Source organism: Peromyscus maniculatus, chromosome 3 (assembly GCF_049852395.1).
Source record: "Peromyscus maniculatus bairdii isolate BWxNUB_F1_BW_parent chromosome 3, HU_Pman_BW_mat_3.1, whole genome shotgun sequence".
NCBI lineage: Eukaryota > Metazoa > Chordata > Mammalia > Rodentia > Cricetidae > Peromyscus > Peromyscus maniculatus.
In genome coordinates this window covers 107938534-107964697 of record NC_134854.1, presented here as the reverse complement: position 1 = coordinate 107964697, position 26164 = coordinate 107938534, and the positions used below count along the sequence as shown (strand labels likewise).

At 46.6% G+C, this 26164-nt stretch overlaps 1 protein-coding gene across 36 annotated transcripts in view; it reads left to right on the top strand.

The window, feature by feature from the left end:
* Positions 1-26164, top strand: part of LOC121826479 (sperm motility kinase X-like) — an 88202-nt gene that overhangs the window by 59162 nt on the left and 2876 nt on the right. For 2 of the 36 annotated variants that reach the window (XM_076567101.1, XM_076567089.1), the window contains exons 1-12: positions 3110-3192; positions 9751-9838; positions 11976-14267; positions 14607-14778; positions 15987-16180; positions 16291-16808; positions 18765-18936; positions 19758-19808; positions 19960-20153; positions 20260-20776; positions 22785-22956; positions 24290-24484. In XM_076567101.1, the coding sequence (XP_076423216.1) occupies positions 12070-14267; positions 14607-14643 (2235 nt within the window). In that variant the 5' untranslated portion in view covers positions 3110-3192; positions 9751-9838; positions 11976-12069 and the 3' untranslated portion in view covers positions 14644-14778; positions 15987-16180; positions 16291-16808; ... (4 more) ...; positions 22785-22956; positions 24290-24484. Of the gene's footprint in view, positions 1-3104; positions 3193-9750; positions 9839-10573; positions 10684-11975; positions 14268-14606; positions 14928-15773; positions 16181-16290; positions 16809-18764; positions 18937-19757; positions 20154-20259; positions 20777-22784; positions 22957-24084; positions 24485-26164 lie in introns of those variants that run through there. The other 34 variants (XM_076567096.1, XM_076567087.1, XM_076567092.1 and 31 more) reach the window with 28 other exon arrangements.

Here is a 26164-nt window from a genome sequence, read left to right as displayed (position 1 = left end):
TTGTATTCATTCAAAATGGTGAACAGCTCAAGAAAGGGCTTACTGTGATGAGACACAGTATCAGGCTTTCTTTTAAGCTACCAACCAGCTCCCAAATCATGACATGGTATAGTTGTAAGTTTTCCTGTGTCCCACCCAGTTCTGCAGCTGCTCAGACCCAAATAAACACACAGTGGCTTATATTTTCAATCTAAATGATGTAATGGCTCAGGCTTCTCACTAGCTAGTTCCTACACCTTAAATTAACCCATTTCTATAAATCTATACTTTGCCGTGTGGTTTGTGGCTACTGGTACTTTACATCTTACTTCTCCTGGTGGCAGCTAGCAGCATCTCCTCAGATCTGTCTTTCTCCTTCCTCTCTCTCTAGTTGGAATGTCCTGCCTAACCTTATTCTGCCTCACCATTGGCCAAACAGCTTTATTTACCAACCAATCAGAGCAACACATATTCACAGCATACAGAAAGAAATCCCACAGCAAAATGGAGACTTAATATTAGTATAGGAATGCTTAGCCTTATCTTAGCTCTTATTTTAAACTGAGCACAGGCCATGTAGGAAGGAGCAGTAAAGGAACAGAAGACTTGGCAATGGGGAAGAAGGTCTGAAGGCCAAGCCTCAGAGCATAGTCCTGTAGTTGGATTTTTCTTTGGGCTGCCAACCAGCTCCCAAATAAAGACATGGAGACTTGTTATTAATTATGAATGCCCAGCCTTAGCTTGTTCCACTAGCACTTATTACTTAATTTAACCTGTTTCTCTTCATCTATGTTTTGCCTAAGGGCTTTTTACCTTTCTTTTATTCTGTATGTCCTACTCCATGTCTGGCTGGATGGCCACTACATGGCTGGCTGGCCCTGGGTGTCTCCTCTTTTGTCCACATTCTCCCTCTCTTTTGGGCCTAGAGTCCTCCTCCTACCTACTTATTCTCTCTGTCTGTTAGACCTGCCTATCGTGCTCTTTAGCTATTGGCCATTCAGCTTTTTATTAGACCAAGAATTCCCTCAGTTGTTGTTCTATGGTTGGGTTTCCAAGATAAGGAGCATCCTTGCAGTGACTAGAAAGGCCCACTATGCTTGGGGTTAGCATTAAGACACAGGAATTAGAACTTTTGAGGGAGATTTGGGCCTTAGAAGGGAAAACATTACATCCACAGGAAGCTAATTTTTGAAGTTAGAATATGCAGTCTTTAAAAAGATCTTGAAGGACTGAATTCAATTCCTCTCTTGACCATCTGGGAAAACACAACACAGAACGACAGTAGATGGAGAAAGCGGCCCGCACTCCACCCACAATCTGCTGGTGCCTTAATCTTGACTTGCCGACCTCCAAAAGCACAAGTAATCAATTTCTATTTTTTTTATAACTTACCAAAACTCAAGAATTTTTGGAGATCAGGAAGAAAACAGAATGCCTGGATATGGTTCCATCACCCACAGCTATGGGAAGGATGGTTTGCTGTATAGACAACTCTGGTTGACTTTTTTGTTTGGTTGGTTTTGTTTTTCAAGACATAGTCTCTCTGTGTAGCCCTGGCTGTCCTGAAACTAATTCTGTAGACCAGACTGTCCTTGAACTCAGAGATCCACCAGCATCTGCCTCCCAAATACTAGGATTAAACAGGGGGCCACCACTCAGCAACTTTTTTTTTCTTGCTCATTTTCAATATATCAACTATCAACTCACTGGGATACTAAGAATGATTATTTGAATGAGAGCTCAGGTGCCCATCAAGGGACTCATATGTTTGAATTTTTGTATTTGGTTTCAAGCTATTGTTTAGTAAGGATTAGGAGGTGTGGCATTGTTGGAGGAGGTTTGTCACTGGGGATGGGTTTTGAGGTTTCAAAAGTGCAGGCCAGGTTCAATCTCTCTCTCTCTCTCTCTCTCTCTCTCTCTCTCTCTCTCTCTCTCTCTCTCTCTCTCTCTCTTTCCATGTCCTGCAGAACAGGATGTAAGTAAGCTCTTAGCTGCTGCCTTAGCGCCAAGACTGCCTGCTGCCATATTCAATGCCATAGCAGTCATGGGCCAACCCTCTGAAACTGTAAGCAAGTCCCCAGTTAAATGCTTTTCTTTTACAAACTGCCTTGGTCATAGAGTCTCTTCACAGCAATAGAACAATAACTAAGACACTGGGTGACTTAGCAGACCCAATCTGGTGCTGGGATCCCAGGAAGTTCCTAAAGAGCTTCCAGTTTTCAGTCCACACTGGAATCCAGAAAAAGTGGGTTCTAACACTGGCAAAGGAAGGCTCAGACTAGATGAACTTGCCAGTGAGAGTGAGGGCAAGCAGATAGAAAAAGTACAAGCTTCCTTCTACCAGCTGAAGGTGTGGGCCAGATGTAGGGTGGATCTACTGACTCATAGGATCCAGAATTAAGGACAGTCTCCACCTCAAATAATTTAACAGAGGAAAATTCCTCTCAGGTGTGTCCCACTGGCTGGGTTTCAGTTCATTCCTAATATACTCAATGTGACAAGATTAGCCATCACAGACTCCCAATGTCAACCAGAGACCACCATCCATTTCTCCATAGTCTGCGTCTAATGAGAAGGGAATTGACTTTCTTGAGTGTGTATATGATGAGCTTTATAAGTAGATAGTTATTAAAGCATTAGGGAGCAAGTGAAAAAGGAACCATGCTGCCTGTCCACTAATAGATGAATAACAGTGTCCACAACCCACTGAAGGACAACACTCTGGAGCCTGTTGCTGGCATGACCACCATTCCTTCTATTATTATTAAAGTGGAAAGTATCCTTCTTATGGTTTTGATGGCAGAATTCCCACAAAGAATCATGGGTTTGAACAGCAGTCACTGTTTAGGGAAGGTGTGGACCTTAGGAATGGGGGCCTTGCCAGAAGTCAGTCACTGGCAACAGGAGAGAACTGTGTGTAACCAGCTTCCTCAGGTTCCTACGGCCCTAGGTACCCGCCTTTCCTGCTTCCTTGTCTTTCCTGTCCTCCAGTGCAGAAACTTAGGAAATCAGCATGATTTGTGCCCAAACATGGTTAGTTCATCTTTTGCTGCAAAGTCACAAGGAGCCATTGTGAGGAATGATAGATACCTGGCCATATACAGAACGCACTAGGGCTGGTTTCTGTCCACACAGTGTGGTAGCTGTTGGTTGGTGGATCTCCACACTGGTGAGCTTCATGAGGACTCTGCACAGCTGTTGAACCTCATCAGAGTGAGTTCCCTTCTGAGGCCATGGCTTTTGCAGCTTTTCTGTTTAATTATTCACTTATGGGTTTCAGGAATGATTGTCCTTACTCTTATTTTTCGTTATACTCTCACATTTTTATTTTTGTATTCTTTCTTGATCTGTCATTTTCACTTTGATTTATCCCTTTTCCACTATTAAAAAACAGGCATTAGTTGATATTAACTGCACATCTTGAGTAAGTAATCTCACAGTGACATTTCCATACATGTCCATGAACTTTGAACACATTCCTCTCATCTCACTAACTCCTGCCCACTGATTCGAAGTCTCCAGTGATTCCCCTTTTATTTCAGGCCCTCCCACTCTATGTTTTATGGACTCCTAGTCCAAGAACTGAGAGGCCACATTGGATGGTCTTTTCCCCCCCCCTTTTTTTTGGGGGGGGTGTTTTTTTAAGACAAGATTTCACTGTGTAGCACTGGTGTCCTGGAACTCATTCTGTAAACCAAGTTGGCCTCAAATTCAGAAATCAGAGTGGCTCTGCCTCCCTAGTGCTAAATTAAAGGTGTGCATCACCACTGCCTACTTAGAAGATGTTTAAGGAAGGGCACAGATTGTGTCTATGCTTCAGGAAAAAGTCTCCTCCTAGGTGGTTATCTTAGGCTGGCAGGTCAAAAGTCATGGCTCTGAGCAAGGCCAGAGATGAGATTCCGTTCTGTTCATGTTATGTATAAAACAAGGCAGCTGAAAAGAATTCAAGAACAGAAAAAGATGAAAGTCTAAAAAGAACCTGTTCTTTGAGGAAGAAAAGAACTTTCCTTGGTGGGACTTACCACACTGTCCCTCCACCATCTTCTGTCCTTCTGTCTGATGGACACTGTCCTTTCATGGGTCATTTTCATTTTCTAACTTAAGTGGGGTGTGATCACAGGACTAAAGCTGTGTGCTATCACACACAGAGGTTGGGGACAATAGTGAGTCTGAAGTAAAGGATCGGTTCTGCTGGCCTAAGAGCACAAAGAACATGTCCAGGAACAAGACTGCCCAGTGCTGGAATCATGCCCAGCACTCCACAGACCCACCCCAAACACCTGTCCCTTTGGAAAAGGAGGGGACATTTCATTGACAAGGACAGTCTTTACCTGGTTTTCCCAAACCTGGCCTTGAATAAAACTCCTAGTCTTTTCTTCATTTGTTTATCCAGACAGTGTTTCTCTGTGTGTAGCCCTGGCTGTCCTGGAATTCTCTCTGTAGACCAGCCTGGTCTTGATCTCACAGAGGTCTGTCTGCCTCTGCCTCCCAAGTACTGGCATTAAAGGCACATGCCACCACCTCCAATCTTAATCTTTTCATCTCTGAGGAGAGGTGGTGGGTAGCAGGACCTTCATGGTCCAACAGCAAGGCCCTTCAGTCTCCTTCCTGGATTTCCCAAGTGTTGATGATGAAGGAGGGCCTATCCTCTGTGACTTTCAGGAACCTAATACCTGATAGAGAACTGGCAAGTAGGACTTCAGTGCCCATTGCTGGACAGTACCCATGTCTCCCTTTCATCGTGTGATGATTTGGTTTGTTAGGATTGCTAGCCAGTGCTTAAGTGTGGAATGTGTAGACACATGATGCCTTCAGGTGGTGTGAACGTTTTCTTGACAGAAAACATCCTTCTTGACCTCTCATAAACTTCCATCCAGTTTCTTTGGCTCATGTCACATAGCTGGTTCTGGGTGGGTCCTGTGAGGTCCATCTAATGTGTAAAACCAAAGACTTCTGATGGGAGGTGACAGCAGCGTAGCCTCAAGAACATGGAAAAGGCTGCCCACAGCCCTCCCACCTCAGTTGTTGATGTCACACTCACTGGGTCCATGTCCTGTGTCTCACAGCAAACGATATTTCTGAAGCAGTGGGAACCTCCATCACGTACAAAACAAAAGCAGTCCTTGCTCTTCTCTTTGCTTTTGCTTTTTGGTTTGGTGAGACAGGGTCTCCTGTAGCACAGGCTAGCCTCAAGACTACTGTGGAGCCAAAGACAACTTCAACTGCTATTTCTCCTGCCTCCACTCTCCTAGCTTTAATAATTGCCATGTGCTCACCTTTATGAGACTTGGTTGTTTCTCTGTCTGTTTATCGGCCTTGCATCGGTGCCCCGATGCCCCAGAGGCAGCACCCCTCCAAAAAACCCCGAGAACCATACATTTCTGGTCCCACTGGTACCAGTTAAGCCACAGCCACTAAATGCAAGTTTTAACTAAGACTATTGTTCTATTTACCAATAAGAACTCAGGAATCAGATGTTGGGGAGAAAATCTGCTAGATGAGAGGCCGAGAAGCAACCAGGAGACCTTCCTTTTTAGCCAGAGACCCAAGGAGAAAAGTGTCCCTGCACTCGTCCCAAACCATAAAGACCCAAATTAAGTCCCTCCCAGCTCCTTCCTGTGCATTTCTCTATCCATATTCCTACTCCCTCCTTCCTCTCAATGGCTAATTCCTGTCAACTAGTTGCTGGCTCCACCACCTGAACCAAGGGTAATTTTATTACCAGTCTCTGAGTTTCTCAGTGCCATCAAATATCCCATAACACTTTCCTGTTTTTTCCCATTGAGCCCCTATATAATGTACATCAGCTGCCCTGAAGGACTCTCCTTAGGCTGGACACAGCTAGTTGTATCATGCCTAATTGTGAGATGTGTGTGTGTGTGTGTGTGTGTGTGTGTAGTGTGTATAGTGTGTGTATAAGTGTGAGTCTGTGTCTGTGTCCTGCCAAGTCTCTGTTGAAGCATCAGTCACAAAACAACAGTATTAAGATCTGGGGACTCCCAAGCACTAAAGACTTGCTATACAGCAGAACATGTGGCCTCTAGAAAAGGGCTTGATAGACTGAGTTCATGCTTTTCCTTGACCATGTGAGAATACATACAAAGTACCAATTAGAGTTAGAAAGCATCCCTGTTACACACTCAATTTGTTTGGTATCTTGATCTTGCTTTGCCAATGTCCAGACACACAAGCAACCGATTTCTGTTGTTTATAAGGGACAAACTAAGGCATTTTGTTTGAGAGCAGAAGGCCTAGGGTGCCAGGATAGGGCTCCATCTCTTAATTCCTGTTATTTTTTTGGTTGTGTTGTGTTGTCCTTCTGTGGTGTATGTTGGTGTAGGATTATCTATTGCTTGATTTTTCATGGATGTGTTTAGCTTCTTTGGGTTGAATTTTCCCTTCTAGTGCTTTCTGTAGGGCTGGGTTTGTGGACAGGTATTGATTAAATCTGGTTTTATCCTGGAATATTTTGTTTACTCCGCCTATGGTGATTAAGAGTTTTGCTGGGTATAATAGTCTGGGTTGGCATCCATGGTCTCTTAGTGTCTGCATGAGGTTTGTCCATGATCTTCTATCTTTCATAGTCTCTATTGAGTAGTCTGGTGTTATTCTGATGGGTTTGCCTTTATATGTTACTTGGTCCTTTTCCTTTGCAGCTCTTAATATTTTTTCTTTATTCTGTGTGTTTAGTGTTTTGATTATTATGTGGCGAGGGGACTTTTTTTTGGGATCCAGCCTATTCGGTGTTCTGTAAGCTTCTTGTATCTTCATAGGTATTTCTTTCTTTAGGTTAGGAAAGTTTTCTTCTATGATTTTGTTGAATATATTTTCTGTGCCTTTGAGTTGGTATTCTTCTCCTTCTTCTATCCCTATTATTCTTAGGTTTGGTCTTTTCATGGTGTCCCAAATTTCCTGGACGTTTTGTGTTAGGACTTTTTTGTCTTTATTGTTTTCTTTGACTGACGAATCTATTTTCTCTATCGTGTCTTCAGTGTCAGAGATTCTCTGTTCCACCTCTTGCAACCGGTTGGTTATGCTTGTTTCTGTAGTTCCTGTTTTGTCAGGATTTCTATTTCCAGCATTCCCTCAGCATGTGTTTTCTTTATTGTCTCAAATTCATTTTTCAGATCTTGGAATGTTTCTTTCATCTGTTTAATTGCTTTTTCTTGGCTTTCTTTGATTTCTTCCCATTTTTTGTTCGTTTTTTCTTCCATTTCTTTAAGGGAGTTTTTTATTTCCTCTTTAATGGAGTTTTTCATTTCCTCTTTAAGGGAAGTTTTTATTTCCTCTTTAAGGGAGTTTTTTATTTCCTCTTTAAGGAAAGTTTTTATTTCCTCTTTAAGGTAGTTTTTCAATTCCTCTTTAAGGAAAGTTTTTATTTCCTCATTGAGGGAATGTTTTATTTCTTCTTTAAGGGCCTCTATCATCTTCTTAATGTCATTTTTAGGGTTGATTTCTTCTGTTTCTTCTGTCATGGTATGTTTAGGTCTTGCAGGTGTAGAATCACTAGGTTCTGATGTTGCCATGTAGGTCTTTATGTTGTTGCCTGTATTTTTGCACTGGCGCCTACTCATCTCTTCCTCTGTGAGGTGCAGGTGGTGTCTGTGTCTGAGAGTGCCTCTCTTGTTCTATTTTTTAGTCTTGGTTTAGTAGGGGTTCTTGGTTAAATTGGTGCTTTTGGGCTATTTCTTCAGGGGCAGCTGATTTCGATCGGTGAATTATATACTTATGATTCTGGTGATCTGGTTTGGTGTCTGGGTAGCGCCTTCTTCTGTGTTCTCAGGTCACTTTTTGTTCATTTGTCAACTCCTCAGCTGATCTTGTTTCTTCAGACTTTAAACTGTAGGCATCTGAATCCTCTCCCAGATGTGTTTCAGCTGAGCAGGGTAGTCTCACCAACACCTCCAAGTTGTTGGGTTTCACAGGATCAGCAGCTGGGCCCTGGGTTGTCCTCAGACGGAGTGTTCAGATTCGTTCTGGTTCTGACCCACGGAGATAGTTTCTTCCCCAGATGTTGGGGTTAGGGGCGTCCCTGTTCCAAGCTGTGTCTGCTTGTCTCCGTCCCTGGGCCTGTTTACCTCTGCGGTCCGCCGCCGGGCCTGTATGTCCCTGTCAGCTGCCGCTGGGTCTGTCTGCCTCTGGGGGCCGCCACCGGGCCTGAATGTCCCTGTCAGCCGCTGTACGTCTACCTCAGCGGGCTGCCGCTGGGCCCGTCTTCCTCCACAGGCCGCCGCCACAGGCCTACCTGCGTCTGCTTGTCTTTGCCGCCGGGCCTGTCTACCTCTGTGGACCGCCGCTGGGCCTGAATGTCTCTGCCGGCTGCCGCCGGGCCTGAATATCTCTGTCGGCTGCCGCCGCTGGGCCCGTCTACCTCAGCGGGCTGCTGCTGGGCCCGTCTACCTCCGCGGGCCACCGCCGCAGGCCTACCTGCGTCTGCTTGTCTCTACCGCGGGGCCTGTCTACCTCTGTGGGCCGCCGCTGGGCCTGAATGTCTCTGCCGGCTGCTGCTGGGTCTGCAGGGCTCCATCTCTTACACATGTTGTCTATAGGGTTCTGGCTGACAAGTACTTTCTTGATCATTTTGAACATATCAGGCCACTGTCTTCTGGGATCCTGGACTTTGGTGAGAAGTCTCAGGAACAATGGGGACCATGTGACAAATGAGGCAGTGGGATCGGCACCTTTCCTTAGTTCATGAGCTGGCTGTTTGGAACCTGGGGTCTATGCAGGGACACTTTGCTCAGCCTGGGAGAAGGGGACTGGACCCACCTGGACTTAATCTACCAGTTGAGCTGAATCCCCAGGGGGAGTCTTTGTCCTGTAGGAGATGGGAATGGGGGGTGGGATGGGGGAAAGGAGGGCCAGGGGGACAGGAGGGGGGAGGACAGGTGAATCCAACGCTGATTTGTAAAAGAAAAAAAAGGAAAATAAACTATATTGAAGTAAATGGAAAAAAAATGATGTGAACTTTCAGCCCCACAGATGTTAGTCCTAGGTCCTGGGTGCCATGGAAAACAGTATTTTCTCACAACATCCCAATGTAGTCCTATAGGACCCATCAATCTGAGTATCTATACAGCAAACCATCCTGGACTTTGGTGAGAAGTCTCAGGAATAATGGGGACCTGAAACAAATGGTGTCAACTTTCTCCCAGCCCCACAGATGTTAGTCCTAGGTCCTGGGGTGCCAGGGAAAACTATTTTCTCACAACATCCCAATATAGTCAGGAGCTGTCATCCTATAGGACCCATTGATCTGAGTTAAAAATAATATAACTTGAATTTTTTGAGTGTAGATATGATGAGTTATTACAAACTTGTCACAGAAGGCTAGGGTCCAAATGAAGAGCAAAACACTCTCCACCTACTAAGGGGAGACTATCAGTCTGTAACTGAGGCAGGGCCAATGCTCTGGAGCCATTGCCATTCTTAGGACTCCTTGTTTTATTATTAAAGTGGAAGGGTCCTTGTTAAGGTTTGGGTGTCAATGGCCCACAAAGAATCAAGTGTTTGGACACTGGTCCCACCAGCTGACACCATTTGGGGAATTTTTGGACCACAGGAAATGGCCCTAGCAGGAAGAAATGGGTCACTGGGAAACACTGAGGACAGCCATTTGAGTGTAACCAGGCTCCTCAGGCCCCTACTGCCCTGCTGGCCAGACTAGTGAGCTGTGCCGAGCCCTCATTGGTCCATTTCTTGCTGTGATGTCACAATGACAGACACCTGTGCACTCACAGCTCTGGCTGAGGCTGCCTCCTGTCCTTACAGTGCAGGAGCTGCTGGTTGGTTGGAGAGGTGGTGTTCGGCACTGGTGAAAGAAAGAGTTGACTTGAACTTTCGGGAGCTGTTGGACACTGTGAGTTTCTCTCCAAGTCTGTTGACTTTATTTGGTTTCTTGTTCTCAGTGAATTTGTCTATTGGCTTGCTTTATTTTTCCACTCACTTTTTCATGTTCTTTATTATCTTCTATTTGACTTTCTATTCTTTTTGATGTGTGGGGTAATTCAAGACAGGGTTTCTTTGCGTAGCTCTGGCCTTCCTGGAACTCACTTGTAAACCAGACTGGCCTTGAACTCAGAGATCTGCCTGCCTCTGCCTCCTGAGTGCTGGAAATAAAGGCATGTGCCACCACTGCCCACCAGTTTTTATTCATTTTTAGGTTATGTTTCCTGAGGTAGAATATTTTGATATTTTTGTTTTATGGGTATGAGTATTTTGTCTCCATGTATGTCTGTGTGCCACATACCTGGTACCCGTGGAGGTCACAAGAGGGAGACAGATGAGCTGAAGCTCAAGTAACAGGTGGTTGTGAGCCACCATGTGGCTGTTGGGCACCTAACCGGGGTTCTATGAAAGAGCAGGAGTTGCTCTGAAACACTAAATCATCTCTCCAGCCCCTCTGTGTTTGTCTTTACCTCTTCCTTTATTGTCATGTTTTTCTTCATTTATTTCTCCTATTTCAAGCCTTTTCTTGGTAATATGGCACATAGAAGCCATTTAGTTATGACAATCACAGGAACACCTGTAATGCATTTTTGATCACATTAATCATGTGATTAACCTGTGCTGTTATGCTTTCTTCTCCCACTTCCCCCTCCACTTTCCTAGTAAACCCTTTTTAAGTTGACAACCTCCTCCTGCTCCCAAATCCCACAGAGGAGAGAAAACAAGCAGCACATTTGCAGGACTGGCTTTTCCCAGGTAAAGCATCTGTTCCAGTCTGTCCTTGTTGAGAGCCCCAGTTTCATCCTGGATGGCTTCCCATGGCTTGACTGTGGCACTCTTGCCCTTCATTCCGTTTCTATATTGTGGTGTTTGTCCTCTAAGCATGCAGAGCAATCCTTGTAAGGATCCTTGTGAGTGTGTTTTAACCATCAACTATGGCCTTATTAATGTGTTGTGGAATTTGGTGAGAAGTATTAGTAATATTATTAATGACTATCACATCCATGTTCATCATGGAAACAGCCTTTTTTTTTTTTTCTTAATAGTGTCCTTTCCTGGCTTAGGCATGAATGAGTTTGGAACTGTTAAGTCCTTTCTATTTTGTGCAGTTTGGAGGAGCACTGACATTTGTTCTTTAGGGGCTGGAATGAATCATCAGTAAGTGCCTGGTCCTGGGCTTTTCTGTGCAGAGTCTTTTATCAAAAATACTTTAATCTTGTTGTTTATTGTCTCTTCTCAAGTTGAATTTGTATCTAGAAATTTCTCAATTTCATCCACATTTTCCAATCAATGAGAAGGACCCCCTGGTTTTAACAAACAGATTAATTTTGGGGTGGGGTAGGTTTGAGAGATTACCCAGCAGGTTGGAGCATGTACTGTTCTTACAGAAGACCTAGGCTTGCCTCCCAGCACTCCCATGACCCACCATAACTGCCTGAAACTCCATTTCTAGGGGATTTGATGCCCTCTTCTGACCTTCTAGGTCATGGAAAAGAAATCATACAAAAAGCATCAATATTTTAAGTTATTTGTACTACCTGTGAGTGTGTGTATTGGCACCCTCGAGTGTGCATGTGTCTGTGTGAGTCTGCCCACATGGGCACATGCATGCATTGTATGGATGCCCTCAGAGGCCAGAGGTGTAGGCGCACCTAGAGCTGGAGTTAAGGCAGTTGTGAGTCGTCTGACCTGGGTCCTGAGAACCACATACAGGTCTTCTGAACTCCTGAGCCATCTGCCCACCCAGGCACACTGGATTTGGGGATGTCTGTTGTCTTATCAAGTGCTTTTGCATCTGATTTTATTAGTGCCTTCTCTCTCAGTGAGTGCTGAGTTCATGTAAGAGGATGATTATCCTTCCAAAGAAACGTCTCTTAGCTTCTGTGACCCCTTGTTTTATTCTCTGTTTCTGGTTGATTCCTACCAATCCGATCTGTGTCTTATTCTGCTATCTGCTGCTTTGGAAGGTGTTTTCTTTTCTTTCTGAGCATTGCATCCCTATTAGGTTGTCTAAAGTAATTCTGACTTTCTTTTCCTTTTGGATGTAGGAATTTGTATTGATAAACAGTCTGGGCCTGATTTGGACTGTTTAAAATTCCCCATTGAGGCTTTGGTTCTAGCCTTAACAACAAGGACCTGACCATGGAGCAGGCCGGGGAGGCCCACTGCTCTGCTGAGGAGGCCTTCACCGATGACTATAAGATGATGATGACCCTGGCCCAAGGACATTTTTCAGAGGTCAAATTGGCCTTTCACGTGCCCACAGTATCCTGTGTGGTTGTAAAAATTCTTAGAAACAAGAAGAAGTATGCCTCATTTATCAACAGTGAAGTCAGCATCATGAAATCCCTTGCCCATGCCAACATCGTTCAATTGTTTCATGTGGTCGAGACCAGAGAGACCACCTACCTGGTGATGGAGCATGCATCAGAGGGAGACCTGCTGCATCATATACTGGAACTGGGGTCCTTAGAGGAGAGCGAGGCTCGAAGGTTGTTTATCCAGATATTGCATGCAGTGCAGTACTGTCACAATAACTCGATTGCTCACAGAGACATTAAGGCAGGGAACATCCTCCTGGACTGCAAGGGTAATGCCAAGCTTGCCGATTTTGGCCTTTCGGCCAAGGTCATGCCTGAGCAGAAGTTTAGGGGTTTCTGTGGAACTTTATTTTACTGTGCCCCAGAACTGTTTGGAGAGGAGGCCTATGATGGCCTTGCCACTGATGTGTGGAGTTTAGGCGTGCTCCTCTTCCTCATGGTCACCGGGCACTTTCCCTTCAGAGCTAGGTCTGTTGAGCGGGTGAAAGAGCACATCCTTGCCGCAAACTTCAAGGTGCCTCCACATGTTTCCATGGACATTTACAATGTCATCGTCAAACTGCTGATCATCAACCCTGGCCGGAGGCCCACCATAGGCCAAATCATGAGGTTCCCCATAGTCAGGAGCAGTGAGGCTCGGTCACCACCTACTTCCACCCAGGCTCTCCCAGGCACCCCCAGCCCTAGCATTGTCAAAGCCATGACAGTCATGGGGTATAAATCTGAAGAAATCGTTGAGTCTCTGAGAGACCAGAAATATAACCAGGTGATGGCCACTTACCTAATTCTACAGCACCAGTCACCTGGGGGAGACTGCTACCATCACCAAAAGAAACCCGTGAGAGCCATGCGGTCAGGCCTTGACCTCAACCTGGCAGATCTTCACACTTTCCCTGTGTCCTTATGGAGAGCTACCGAGCCTGCTCCCCCCACCTTCACCTTGCCATCTAAGACCAAGGAGAGAGAAGAGAAGAATGCCAGGCAGGGTGGCACAAGGCAGAGCATGCCTGCCGCCCTGTGCTGCCAGCCAAAGAGGATGCACCATCCCTATCTAACCCACCTGTTCTATTCTGCGACTGATTCCTTCACAAGCAGCAGCCTGGAAAGCATTGAGTATTTCACACATTCGGAGTTCGGGTCATTCGGTTGTCACTTGGCCAGTGTCCAGCCACCTCTCTTTCTGGACACCTCCTCTCCTAGGCCACACCAGAGTGAGACTCCAGGTGACACAGACAACAACTTGTCCTCCTGCAGTCCACAGGAGGAACTCTGGAGCTCCCAGGAGGCACCTCAGTATTTCACCCCCACAGGCTCCTCCCCTTGGGATACATTGCAGGAAGAGACTATGACCCAGGATGAGGCCATAACTCATGAACTGACCATGACAGAGGATGAAGCTATGACCCATGAAGGGACAATGACCCAGGATGAGGTCATCACCCATGATGCAACATTAATTCAGGATGAGGTTATCACCCAGGATACCACCTTGTCCCAGGAAGGGACAACCTTGACCCAAGATGAGGTCATCACTCAGCAAACCACCTTGACCCAACAAAGGACCATGATCAAGGAAGGGAAGATGACCCAGAATGAGGCCATAACTCATGATGCAAACATGATCCAGGAAAAGACCATGAACCATGATGGGACCATGGTAAAGAATGAAACCATATCACAGGAAGCGACCATCATGCAAGTAGAGGCCATCATTCAGGATGCAACCATCTCCCCAGAAGCCACCATGAGCCAGGTTGAGAACCTCATTCAGGAAGAGGCTATCACTCTGGATATGGCCATCACCCAGGAAGTGGCCATCACCCATGGGCAGCCCCAGGATGCAGGCCCAGCTTCATCCCGAACCCGGAGGCGTCACAGCTGGAAGGGGGTCAGGAAAACAATTATGAACTGCTTCAGAAACCTCTGTTGCTGCTGCCTGCCACCTGCAGAGAGAGGCCGAGCCTCCCGCAAGAACCTGGCTCCAAAGGGAAGGGATCATGGAGTCACCCCCAGAACCAGGTGGGTGCACTTACCTCATTTTATTTGTGCTTCTCCTCCTGTCCCTTGTGGTAAAGATGCAAGTGCCAACTTGTGGCACACTTGTGAACTTATCAAACTGTCACTTCAGAGAGAACAATCCCAGAAAATCTCTCTAGTGTGACCTCAGAATTTTTGAGCTACAAGTGGACACAAAGATGCTGATAGGAGCAGGGAGAGCAGGAGGCGGGGCAAGGCCAAAGGAGGCAAAGATCCCATGGAGGAGCAGTGGGGAGCTTAGGCACTGCAGGGCCAGCCCAGGAAGTCCTGTGTGTTCCAAAGCCACTAAGAGTCTCCTTCCTGTGTCTTTCTATTTTGAAGTCCTGAAGAGGTCAAGCCCCAGCTCCATGGCTTGTGAGCCACGGGTTGGGGACCGGTCTGGCTGAGAATCGGACAGCCCCACAGGGAGCCAGGCCGGATGTCCAGGAAGCAGTGTGGACACAGGCCCCTCCTGCAGAGGAAGAGCTGTCCACACCAGCGCAGATCTCTCCAGGTAAAATCCCAGGCAAGAAGGACAGGCTTTTCACAGGGTCTTGCTGAGTGGAGAGGGCTGAGGTGCAAAGGGGCCCTAAGCTGTCTCATGGAACTATAGCCCCTTGCCCTCTTCCCCTGCCTGGCTAAGCATCAGAGATTGCCCTCTGGGTAGTGACTCTCCTTTGCTCCCTGTTTCTGGGCAGAGAACAGGGTCTTCTCCATGACGTGAGACTCCTCTCCCCAGGGTGAGTATTTCTAGGCAGCTTGTCCTCCCTGCCCCAAGATGGGTTCCCAGGTTCAGCTTGTGGACAGTAAGCAGCCCTGTAGGGCTCCAATAGAGGGTAGCTGTGGTGATTGTGTTCCCCAAAATGTTGTACACTCTAATAAATTTATATGGGCCAGAGGAGAGAACAGCCCCTAGAAATAGGACCAGAAAATGGGGGCACACACGCCTTTAGTCCTATAATGTGGAGAGCAGAGATTCATCTGGATCTCTGTGAGTTGAAAGCCACACCAATACAGCAAGGCATGGCGACTCATGCCTTGAATCACAGAAAGTGAGCCTATAATCCCAGGAAGTGATGTCAGAAAGCAGAAAGGTATATAAGGCATGAGGACCAGGAACTAGGCAGGTTAAGCTTTTAGGCTTTTCAACAACAGTTCAGCAGAGATCTATTTGGATGAGGACTCAGAGGCTTCCAGTCTGAGGAAACGGGATCAGCTGAGGAACTGGCAAGGAGAGGTAGCTGTGGCTTCTTATGCTTCTCTGATCTTCCAGCACTCACCCCAATACCTGGCTCTGGGTTTGTTTTTATTAATAAGACTCTTTAAGATTCATGTTACAGGCCGGGCGGTGGTGGCGCACGACTTTAATCCCAGCACTCGGGAGGCAGAGCCAGGCGGATCTCTGTGAGTTAGAGGCCAGCCTGGGCTACCAAGTGAGTTCCAGGAAAGCTAAAAAGCTATACATAGAAACCCTGTCTTGAAAAACCAAAAAAAAAAAAAAAAAAAAAGATTCATTCTACAGGTAGCATCCTGCCAACCTTTTGCAAGAACCCCAAAAAGTCATCAGAGTAAGAGACACTACTTGAGTCCTCACACCCAACTCAGAGCAAAGCTTGGGACAATCTCTACTGAGGAGTGACTCCAGAGCTGGCTGAGTCTTCTCTCAGCCAATACTGCCCTCTAGTTACTCACCTGCTGCCTCTCCATGCTTGCTCCTTCAAGGCCACCATTCCCATGGGAACTGGATTTCACACTCACCACCACATGCCACACCATGAGGCAGTGATAGGTGTCATGATATGGATGGAACCAGAAACCCTTATGAGGGGGCAGCAACCTGCTGTGGGCCCTGCCTCTTACCAGCCCAAGTCTGCACTCAGAGGTCCATATTCCTAAGATGGATTGTTCTTATACAGGTAAGCATGCTTTTGCACATCCTTTGGGCGAGTTTACTAGAAGCCTCCCCTGTCCATCCCACAGTCACATTGGTAAGGTCTCGTCTTGTATGTTCTTTCTCCTTCGACAGTGCCAATATGCCACAGCATGAGACACAGAAGAGTTTGTGTGACTGATGTGGATGGTACATCGATCTATGTGACTGCCTGATATGACATGAACACAATGGTCCTGGTTTGATAATCATGCTATGCTGGCTTGGGTGTCCAACAACGTGTCCTGATAGTGTTCCAGCACTAGGAGAACACATCTGTCACATCTCTTCTGTCCTCTGAGCACCACTAAGGTCCCAGGACAGACATTTTAATGTGCTCAATCTGAAAAGAAGAGAGAACCTTATTCCACTCTGGGGTGAGAAGAGTACCCCAGAAACCCATGCTTACCAACCCATTGACAAAAACTTGGGAAAGTACATTCCACTGGATCCTTTGCTGGCCTCAGCCATTGGATCTCCTCAGAAAAAACTGAGGAGGACTTTTCAGACAACTCTGGCCAGTCTGGGAGGGAGATCTGGCCTCTCACATTGTGATCCCCCTTAGACAACTATATTGTTCACGTGCCCCCATCTCCAGGAATATAAAGTCACTGGTGAGTATCTCTTTCTGTCTCTGTCTCTGTGTCTCTCCTTCTCTCTCTCTGCCTCTCATTTACAAGAATAACTTCCAGGCAGGTCAGCTGTTCAGTCTTAAACTGGACCCCCACGAGAATCACCAAACACTGAAGATTGTTATAAAGAGCAAACCCAAAAGAAAACATAAAATAAAAATTGCAATTGATTGAAATAGATACACGATATTAATCCTGACCAACTAAAAAATAACACACATAAAACCTTGAATGACCCACCCTAATAATAACAGTCTCACAGACGCATGCTAAGCAAGCACATTTGACCTACAACCAAAGATGGAAATTGGCTTTCATTCCCTGACAGGTGTATTAAGGTGTCACATGCACAAGTCCATTTTATTTTCTGACATTTGGTTTTGTCTACTTTGCTACAAACTGTTTTCATCTGCTGGTTTGTTTGTTTGTTTTTGGAGACATGGTTTCTCTAGGCAGCTTTGGTGCCTGTCCTGGATCTCATTCTGTAGACCAGACTGGTTTTGAACTTACAGAGATCTGCCTGGCTCTACCTCCCGAGTTCGGGGATTAAAGGCATGGACCACCACCACCCAGCTCCTCTGCTGGTTTATGTGTTTATACAGAGTATTGCCCTGCAACTCAGGCTGGACTGAATTCGGTAGAGAGTCCATACTGGCTTTAAATTCCTGAGGGTCCTGCTGCCTCAGTGTCTCTTAGGTGCACTGGAACACTGTTAGCATTTGTGGTTTAGTCAAAGTCTCCTATATCCCAGGCAGGCCACTCTGTAGCCAAAGATGACCTTAAGCAGGATCCTCATCATCTTGTCTCTTACTTCCCAAGGCAGAAATTCCAGTTTTAGCCACTGTACCCTGTTAAGTATGAAAAGCTCAAGGCCAGGAGTGAGTTGCAGGCTGAGTGGAATCTCGTCTCAAAAAGAATATGGAAATTCTGAACATTTTGAACTATCAGATCTGGACACGGTCTGGGGAGAGGGGGAATGGCTAAAACCCCACAGAGAAAGGAAGGAGTGTGTGAAAACTGGATGTGGCCGTGTCCTTATGTCATCTGAGGCCTGTAGCTGAAGAGAGGCAAGCGTGGGAGCTTGCTGGCCTGAGGTCAGTGAGACACCCTGTCTCGAATGGAGGTGAAACCCTGTGGTGGTGGAGCACCCATTAATCCCAGGACTGGGAGGCAGAGGCAGGCATATCTCTGTGAGTTCAAAGACAGCTGGTCTAGAGAGCGAGCTCCAGGACAGCCAGGTAAACTTGGAGAAACCCTGTGGCAAAAAACAAAAATCAAAAGAACTAAGGTGCAAAAGCAGTTGATGAATATTCCTGGTCTACATGTGTGCACAAAGGGTTAGAACAGACAGACAGACAGGAACACACACACACACACACACACACACACACACACACACACACACACCTGTGGTCACACATGCACCTTGCACAAACACTCACACTCTTTGTGCAGAGTTCTCCACCCTGTCCTTACCCATACCCCTCACTACTGTCTATTCCTTGTACTCATGGCCTTTTGTTTTCTTTGCCAAAGTACATGACTCTTAAACACCACAGTGGCATAACTATCAGTCCCCTCTAATGAGGAATCCTCTCATTTTTTACTCTCCTCTTGTTTTGACTTGGGTTTTCTGTCTGTAGTTCAGGCTGCCAGTGTGTTTGAGGGTTTTTGATATTTAAATTATCTATGTAGGGGTGGATGACCTTGAACTTTTAATCCTTCTGCTTCCACTTACCAAATATAGGGACTACAGGAATTCCCCACCAAGCCTGGTTTATTTGGTCCTGGAGTCCAAACCAAGGGCCCCCTACATGCTATGCAAGAGCTGTTCTAACCGAGTCACACCGTTAGCTCAGACATGCAGGGCCAGCACAATAAGTCCTGTGTGTTCCAAAGCCACTAAGAGTGTCCTTCCTGTGTCTTTCTGCTTTGAAGTGCTGAAGAGGTCAAGCCCCAGCTCCATGGCTTGTGAGCCACGGGTTGGGGACCGGTCTGGCTGAGAATCGAACAGCCCCACAGGGAGCCAGGACAGATGTCCAGGAGGCAGAATGGACATAGGTCCCTCCTGTAGAGGAAGAGCTGTCCACCCCAGCACAGATCTCTCCAAGTAAAATCCCAGGCGGGAAGGACAGGCTTTCCACAGGGTCTTGCTCAGACAGGAGGGCTGAGTTGCAAAGGGGCCCTAAGCTGTCTCTTGGAACAATAGTCCCTTGCCCTCTTCCCCTCCTGGCTAAACATCAGAGATTGCCCTCTGGGTAGTGACTCTCCTTTGCTCCCTGTTTCTGGGAAGAGAACAGGGTCTTCTCCATGACCTGAGACTTCTCTCCCCAGGGAGAGTATTTCTAGTCAGCCTGTCCTACCTGCAACAAGATGGGTTCCCAGGTTCAGATTGTGGACATTAAGCAGCCCTGTAGGCCTCCAATAGAGGGTAGCTGTGGTGATTGTGTTCCCCAAAATGTTGTGCACCCTAATAAACTGATCTGGGTCAGAGAACAGAATAGCCCCAAGACATAGAGGCCAGAAAATGGGGGCACACACGCCTTTAGTCCTATAACATGGATAGCAGAGTTTCATCTGTATCTCTGTGAGTTTAAAGCCACACTGGAAACAGCAAGGCATGGCGACTCATGCCTTGAATCACAGAAAGTGAGCCTATAATCCCAGGAAGTGATGTCAGAAAGCAGAAAGGTATATAAGGCATGAGGACCAGGAACTAGGCAGGTTAAGCTTTTAGGCTTTTCAGCAACAGTTCAGCAGAGATGTATTTGGATGAGAACTCAGAGGCTTCCAGTCGGAGGAAACGGGATCAGCTGAGGAACTGAAAGGAGAGGTAGCTGTGGCTTGTTGTGCTTCTCTGATCTTCCAGCATTCACCCCAATACCTGGCTCTGGGTTTGTTTTTATTAATAAGACTCTTTTTATGCTACAGGTAGCATCCTGCCAACCTTTTGCAAGAACCCCGAAAAGTCATCACAGCAAGGTACACTGCTTGAGTCCTCACACCCAACTCAGAGCAAAGCTCGGGACAATCTCTACTGAGGAGTGAATCCAGGGCCGGCTGAGCCTTCTCTCTCCACCAATTCTGGCCTCTAGTTACTCACCTGCTGCCTCTCCATGCTTGCTCCTTCAAGGCCACCATTCCCATTGGGAACTGGATTTCACACTCACCACCACATGCCACACCATGAGGCACCGATAGGTGTCGTGATATGGATGGAACCAGAAAGCCTTATGAGGGGGCAGCAACCTGCTGTGGGCCCTGCCTCTTGCCAGCCCAAGTCTGACTCAGATGTTCATATCCCTAAGGTGGCTTGTTCTTATACAGGTAAGCAGGCTTTTGCACATCCTTTGGGCGAGTTTTCTGGAAGCCTCCCATGTCCATCCCACAGTCACATTGGTAAGGTCTCGTTTTGTGTGTTCTTTCTCCTTAGACAGTGCCAACATGCCACAGCACGAGGCATGGAAGAGTCTGTGTGACTGATGTGGTTGGTACATCGATATATGTATATCCTTAATGTGACAGGAAACAATGGTCCTGGTTTGATAATCATGCTATGCTGGCTTCTGTGTCCAACAGCGAGTCCTGATAGTGTTCCAGCACTAGGAGAACACATCTGTCACTTCTCTTCTGTCCTCTGAGCACCACTAAGGTCCCAGGACAGTCATTTTAATGTGCTCAATCTGAAAAGAGGAACTTATTCCACTCTGGGGTGAGAAGAGTACCCCAGAACCCCATGCTTCCCAACCCATTGACAACAACTTGGGAAATTACATTCCACCGGATCCTTTGCTGGCCTCACCCAATGGATCTCCTCAGAAAAAAACTGAGGAGGACTTCACAGGCGACGCTGGCCATTATGGGAGGGAGATCTGGCCTCTCACATTGTGATCCCCCTAAGACAACTGTATTGTTCACCTGCCCCCATCCCCAGGAATATAAAGCCACTGGTGAGTATCTCTCTCTGTCTCTGTCTCTGTGTCTCTCCTTCTCTCTCTCTGCCTCTCTTCTACATGAACAACTTCCAGGCAGGTCAGCTGTTCAGTGTTAAACAGGACCCCCAGAAAATCACCAAACACTGAAGATTGCTATAAAGAGCAAACCCAAAATGCAAACATAAATTAAAAATTGCAATTGATTGAAATAAATACATGATATTAATCCTGACCAACTAAAAAATAACACACATAAAACCTTGAATGACCCACCCTAATAATAACAGTCTCACAGAAGCATGCTAAGCAAGCACATTTGACCTACAACCAAAGATGGAAATTGGCTTTCATTCCCTGACAGGTGTATTAAGGTGCCACATGCACAAGTCCATTTTCTTTTCTGACATTTGCTTCTGTCTACTTTGCTACAAACTGTTTTCATCTGCTGTTTCGTTTCTTTGTCTGTCTGTCTGTTTTTTTGTTTGTTTGTTTGTTTGTGTTTAGAGACAGGGTTTTTCAGTGTAGCTTTTGTACCTGTCCTGGATCTCATTCTGTAATCCAGACTTACTTGAACTCACAGAGATCTGCCTGGCTCTACCTTCCAAATCCCAGTATTAAAGGCATGGACCACCAGCGCCCAGCTCCTCTGCTGGTTTATGTGTTTATACAGAGTATTGCCCTGCAACTCAGGCTGGACTGAATTCGGTAGAGAGTCCAGACTGGCTTTAAATTCCTGAGGGTCCTGCTGCCTCAGTGTCTCTTAGGTGCACTGGAACACTGTTAGCATTTGTGGTTTAGTCAAAGTCTCCTATATCCCAGGCAAGCCACTCTGTAGCCAAAGATGACCTTGAGCAGGATCCTCATCATCATGTCTCTAACTTCCCAAGGCAGAAATTCCAGTTTTAGCCACTGTGCCCTGTTAAGTATGAAAAGCTCAAGGCCAGTATAGGCAGGAGTGAGTTGCAGGCTGAGTGGAATCCCGTCTCAAAAAGAATATGGAAATTCTGAACATTTTGAACTATCAGATCTGGACACGGTCTGGGGAGAGGGGGAATGGCTAAAACCCCACAGAGAAAGGAAGGAGTGTGTGAAAACTGGATGTGGCCGTGTCCTTATGTCCTCTGAGGCCTGTAGCTGAAGAGAGGCAAGCGTGGGAGCTTGCTGGCCTGAGGTCAGTGAGACACACTGTCTCCAATGGAGGTGAAATCCTGTGGTGGCGGAGCACCCATTAATCCCAGGACTGGGAGGCAGAGGCAGGCATATCTCTGTGAGTTCAAAGACAGCTGGTCTAGAGAGCGAGCTCCAGGACAGCCAGGTAAACTTGGAGAAACCCTGTGGCAAAAAACAAAAAACAAAAGAACTAAGGTGCAAAAGCAGTTGATGAATATTCCTGGTCTACATGTGTGCACAAAGGGTTAGAACAGACAGACAGACAGGAACACACACATACACACACACACACACACACACACACACACACACACACACACACACCCCTGTGGTCACACATGCACCTTGCACAAACACTCACACTCTTTTGCAGAGTTCTCCACCCTGTCCTTACCCATACCCCTCACTACTGTCTATTCCTTGTACTCATGGCCTTTTGTTTTCTTTGCCAAAGCACATGACTCTTAAACACCACAGTGGCATAACTATCAGTGCCCTCTAATGAGGAATCCTCTCATTTTTTACTCTCCTCTTGTTTTGACTTGGGTTTTCTGTCTGTAGTTCAGGCTGCCAGTGTGTTTGAGGGGTTTTGATATTTAAATTATCTATGTAGTGGTGGATGACCTTGAACTTTTAATCCTTCTGCTTCCACCTACCAAATATAGGGACTACAGGAATTCCCCACCAAGCCTGATTTATTTGGTCCTGGAGACCAAACCAAGGGTCCCCTACATGCTAGGCAAGAGCTGTCCCAACTGAGTCACACCTGTAGCTTAGACATGCAGGGCCAGCACAGTAAGAGTGTGTTCCAAAGCCCCTAAGAGTCTCCTTCCTGTGTCTTTCTGCTTTGAAGTCCTGAAGAGGTCAAGCCCGAGTTCCATGGCTTCTGAGTCACGGGTTGGGGACCTGTCTGGCCGAGAATCGCACAACCCCAAGGGGAGCGAGACCAGATGTCCAGGAGGCAGTGTGGAGATAGTTCCCTGCTGCAGAGGAAGAGCTGACCACCCCAGCACAGATCTCTCCAGGTAAAATCCCAGGCAGGAAGGACAGGCTTTTCACAGGGTCTTGTTGAGAGGGAGGCAGGAAGGACAGGCTTTTCACAGGGTCTTGTTGAGAGGGGAGGGCTGAGGTGCAAAGGGGCCCTAAGCTGTCTCATGGAACAATAGCCCTTTGTCTCTCCCCCTGCCTGGCTAAACATCAGAGATTGCCCTCTGGATAGTGACTCTCCTTTGCTCCCTGTTTCTGGGCAGAGAATATGATCTTCTCCATGACGTGAGACTTCTCTCCCCAGGGATAGTATTTCTAGTCAGCCTGTCCTACCTGCAACAAGATGGGTGCCCAGGTTCAGAATGTGGCCAGCAAGCAGCCCTGTAGGGCTCCAATAGAGGGTAGCTGTGGCGATATTGTGTTCCCCAAAATATTGTGCACCCTAATAAACTGATCTGGGTCAGAGAACAGAATAGCCCCAAGACATAGAGGCCAGAAAATGGGGGCACACACGCCTTTAGTCCTATAACTTGGGAGGCAGAGATTCATCTGTATCTCTGTGAGTTTAAATCCACACTGGAAACAGCCAGGCATGGTGACTCACGCCTTGAATCCCAGAAAGTGAACCTATAATCCCAGGAGGTGATGGCAGAAATCAAAAATATATATAAGGCATGAGGACCAGGAACTAGGAAGGTTAAGCTGTTAGGCTTTTGAGCAACAATTCAGCTGAGATCTATTTGGATGAGAACTCAGGCTTCCTTCCAGTCTGAGGAAACAGGATTTCCAGTGTGGCTTTAAACTCACAGAGATCCAGATGAATCTCTGCCTCCCAAGTTATAGGACTAAAGGAGTGTGTGCCCCCATTTTCTGGCCTCTATGTCTAGTGGCTATTCTGTTCTCTGACCCAGATAAGTTTATTAGGGTGCACAATATTTTGGGGAACACAATATCGCCACAGCTACACACTTTTGGAGCAATACAGGGCTGCTTGCTGGCCACAATCTGAACCTGGGAACCCATTTTGGGGTAGGTAGGACAGCTGAGGTATTGACAAGGTGAGGTAGCTGTTGATTGTTGTGCTTCTCTGATCTTCCAGCACTCACCCCAATTCCTGATTCTGGATTTGTTTTTATTAATAAGACTCTTTAAAATCCATACTACAGGAAGCCTCCTGCCAACCTTTCCCAAGAACCCCCTGAAGTCATCACAGCAAGTTACTTTGTTGCTTGAGTCCTCAGACCCGACTCAGAGCAAAGCTTGGGACAATCTCTACTGGGGAGTGACTCCAGCACCAGCTGAGTCTCCTCTCTCCACCAATTCTGCCCTCTAGTTACTCACCTGCTGCCTCTCCATGCTTGCTCCTTCAAGGACACCATTCCCATTGGGAACTGGATTCCACACTTGCCATCACGTGCCTCACTGTGAGGCAGTGATAGATGTTGTGATATGGATCGAACCAGAAACCCTTATGAGGGGGCAGCAACCTGCTGTGGGCCCTGCCTCATGCCAGCCCAAGTCTGCACTCAGAGGTTCATATCCCTAAGGTTGCTTGTTCTTATACAGGTAAGCAGGCTTTCGCATATCCTTTGGGCAAGTTTCCTGGAAGCCTCCCCTGTCGTTCCCACAGTCACATTGGTAAGGTCTCATCTCGTGTGTTCTTTCTCCTTAGACAGTGCCAACATGCCACAGCATGAGACACAGAAAAGTCTGTGTGACTGATGTGGACGGTACATCTGTCTATGTGTCTCCCTGATGTGACATGAAAACAAGGGTCCTGGGATGATGCTCTTGCTAGGATGGCTTTTGTTTCCAACAGCGTGTCCTGATAGTGTTCCAGCACTAGGAGAACACATCTGTCACATCTCTTCTGTCCTCTGAGCACCACTAAGGTCCCAGGACAGACATTTTAATGTGCTCAATCTGAAAAGAAGAGAGAACCTTATTCCACTCTGGGGTGGGAAGAGCACCCCAGAACCCCATGCTTCCCAATCCACTGACAACAACTCTGGGAAAGTACCTTCCTTGGGATCCTTTGCTGGCCTCAGCCATTGGATCTGTTCAGATAAAACTGAGGAGGACTTCTCAGGTGACTCTGACCAGTCTGGGAGGGAGATCTGACTTCATATTGTGATCCCCCTAAGGCAACTGTATTGTTCACCTCCCCCCATCCCCAGGAATATAAAACCACTGGTCAGTATCTGTCTCTGTCTCTGTCTCTGTCTCTGTCTCTGTCTCTGTCTCTGTCTCTGTCTCTCTCTCTCTCTCTCTCTCTCTCTCTCTCTCTCTCTCTCTCTCTGCCTCTTATCTACATGAACAATTTCCAGGCAGGTCAGCTGTTTTGCCTTAAACTGGACCCCCAGAGAATCACCAAACAATGAAGATTGTTATAAAGAGCAAACCCAAAATGCAAACATAAATTAAAAATTGCAATTGATTGAAATGGATACATGATATTAAAACTGACCAACCAAAAAATAACACACATAAATCCTTGAATGACCCACCCTAATAATAACAGTCTCACAGACGCATGCTAAGCAAGCACATTCTACCTACAACCAAAGATGGAAATTGGCTTTCATTCCCTGACAGGTGTATTAAGGTGTCACATGCACAAGTCCATTTTATTTTCTGACATTTGGTTTTGTCTACTTTGCTACAAACTGTTTTCATCTGCTGGTTTGTTTGTTTGTTTTTGGAGACATGGTTTCTCTAGGCAGCTTTGGTGCCTGTCCTGGATCTCATTCTGTAGACCAGACTGGTTTTGAACTTACAGAGATCTGCCTGGCTCTACCTCCCGAGTTCGGGGATTAAAGGCATGGACCACCACCACCCAGCTCCTCTGCTGGTTTATGTGTTTATTCAGAGTATTGCCCTGCAACTCAGGCTGGACTGAATTCGGTAAAGAGTCCATACTGACTTTAAATTCCTGAGGGTCCTGCTGCCTCAGTGTCTCTTAGGTGCACTGGAACACTGTTAGCATTTGTGGTTTAGTCAAAGTCTCCTATATCCCAGGCAGGCCACTCTGCAGCCAAAGATGACCTTAAGCAGGATCCTCATCTTCTTGTCTCTAACTTCCCAAGGCAGAAATTCCAGTTTTAGCCACTGTGCCCTGTTAAGTATGAAAAGCTCAAGGCCAGTATAGGCAGGAGTGAGTTGCAGGCTGAGTGGAATCCCGTCTCAAGAAGAATATGGAAATTCTGAACATTTTGAACTATCAGATCTGGACACGGTCTGGGGAGA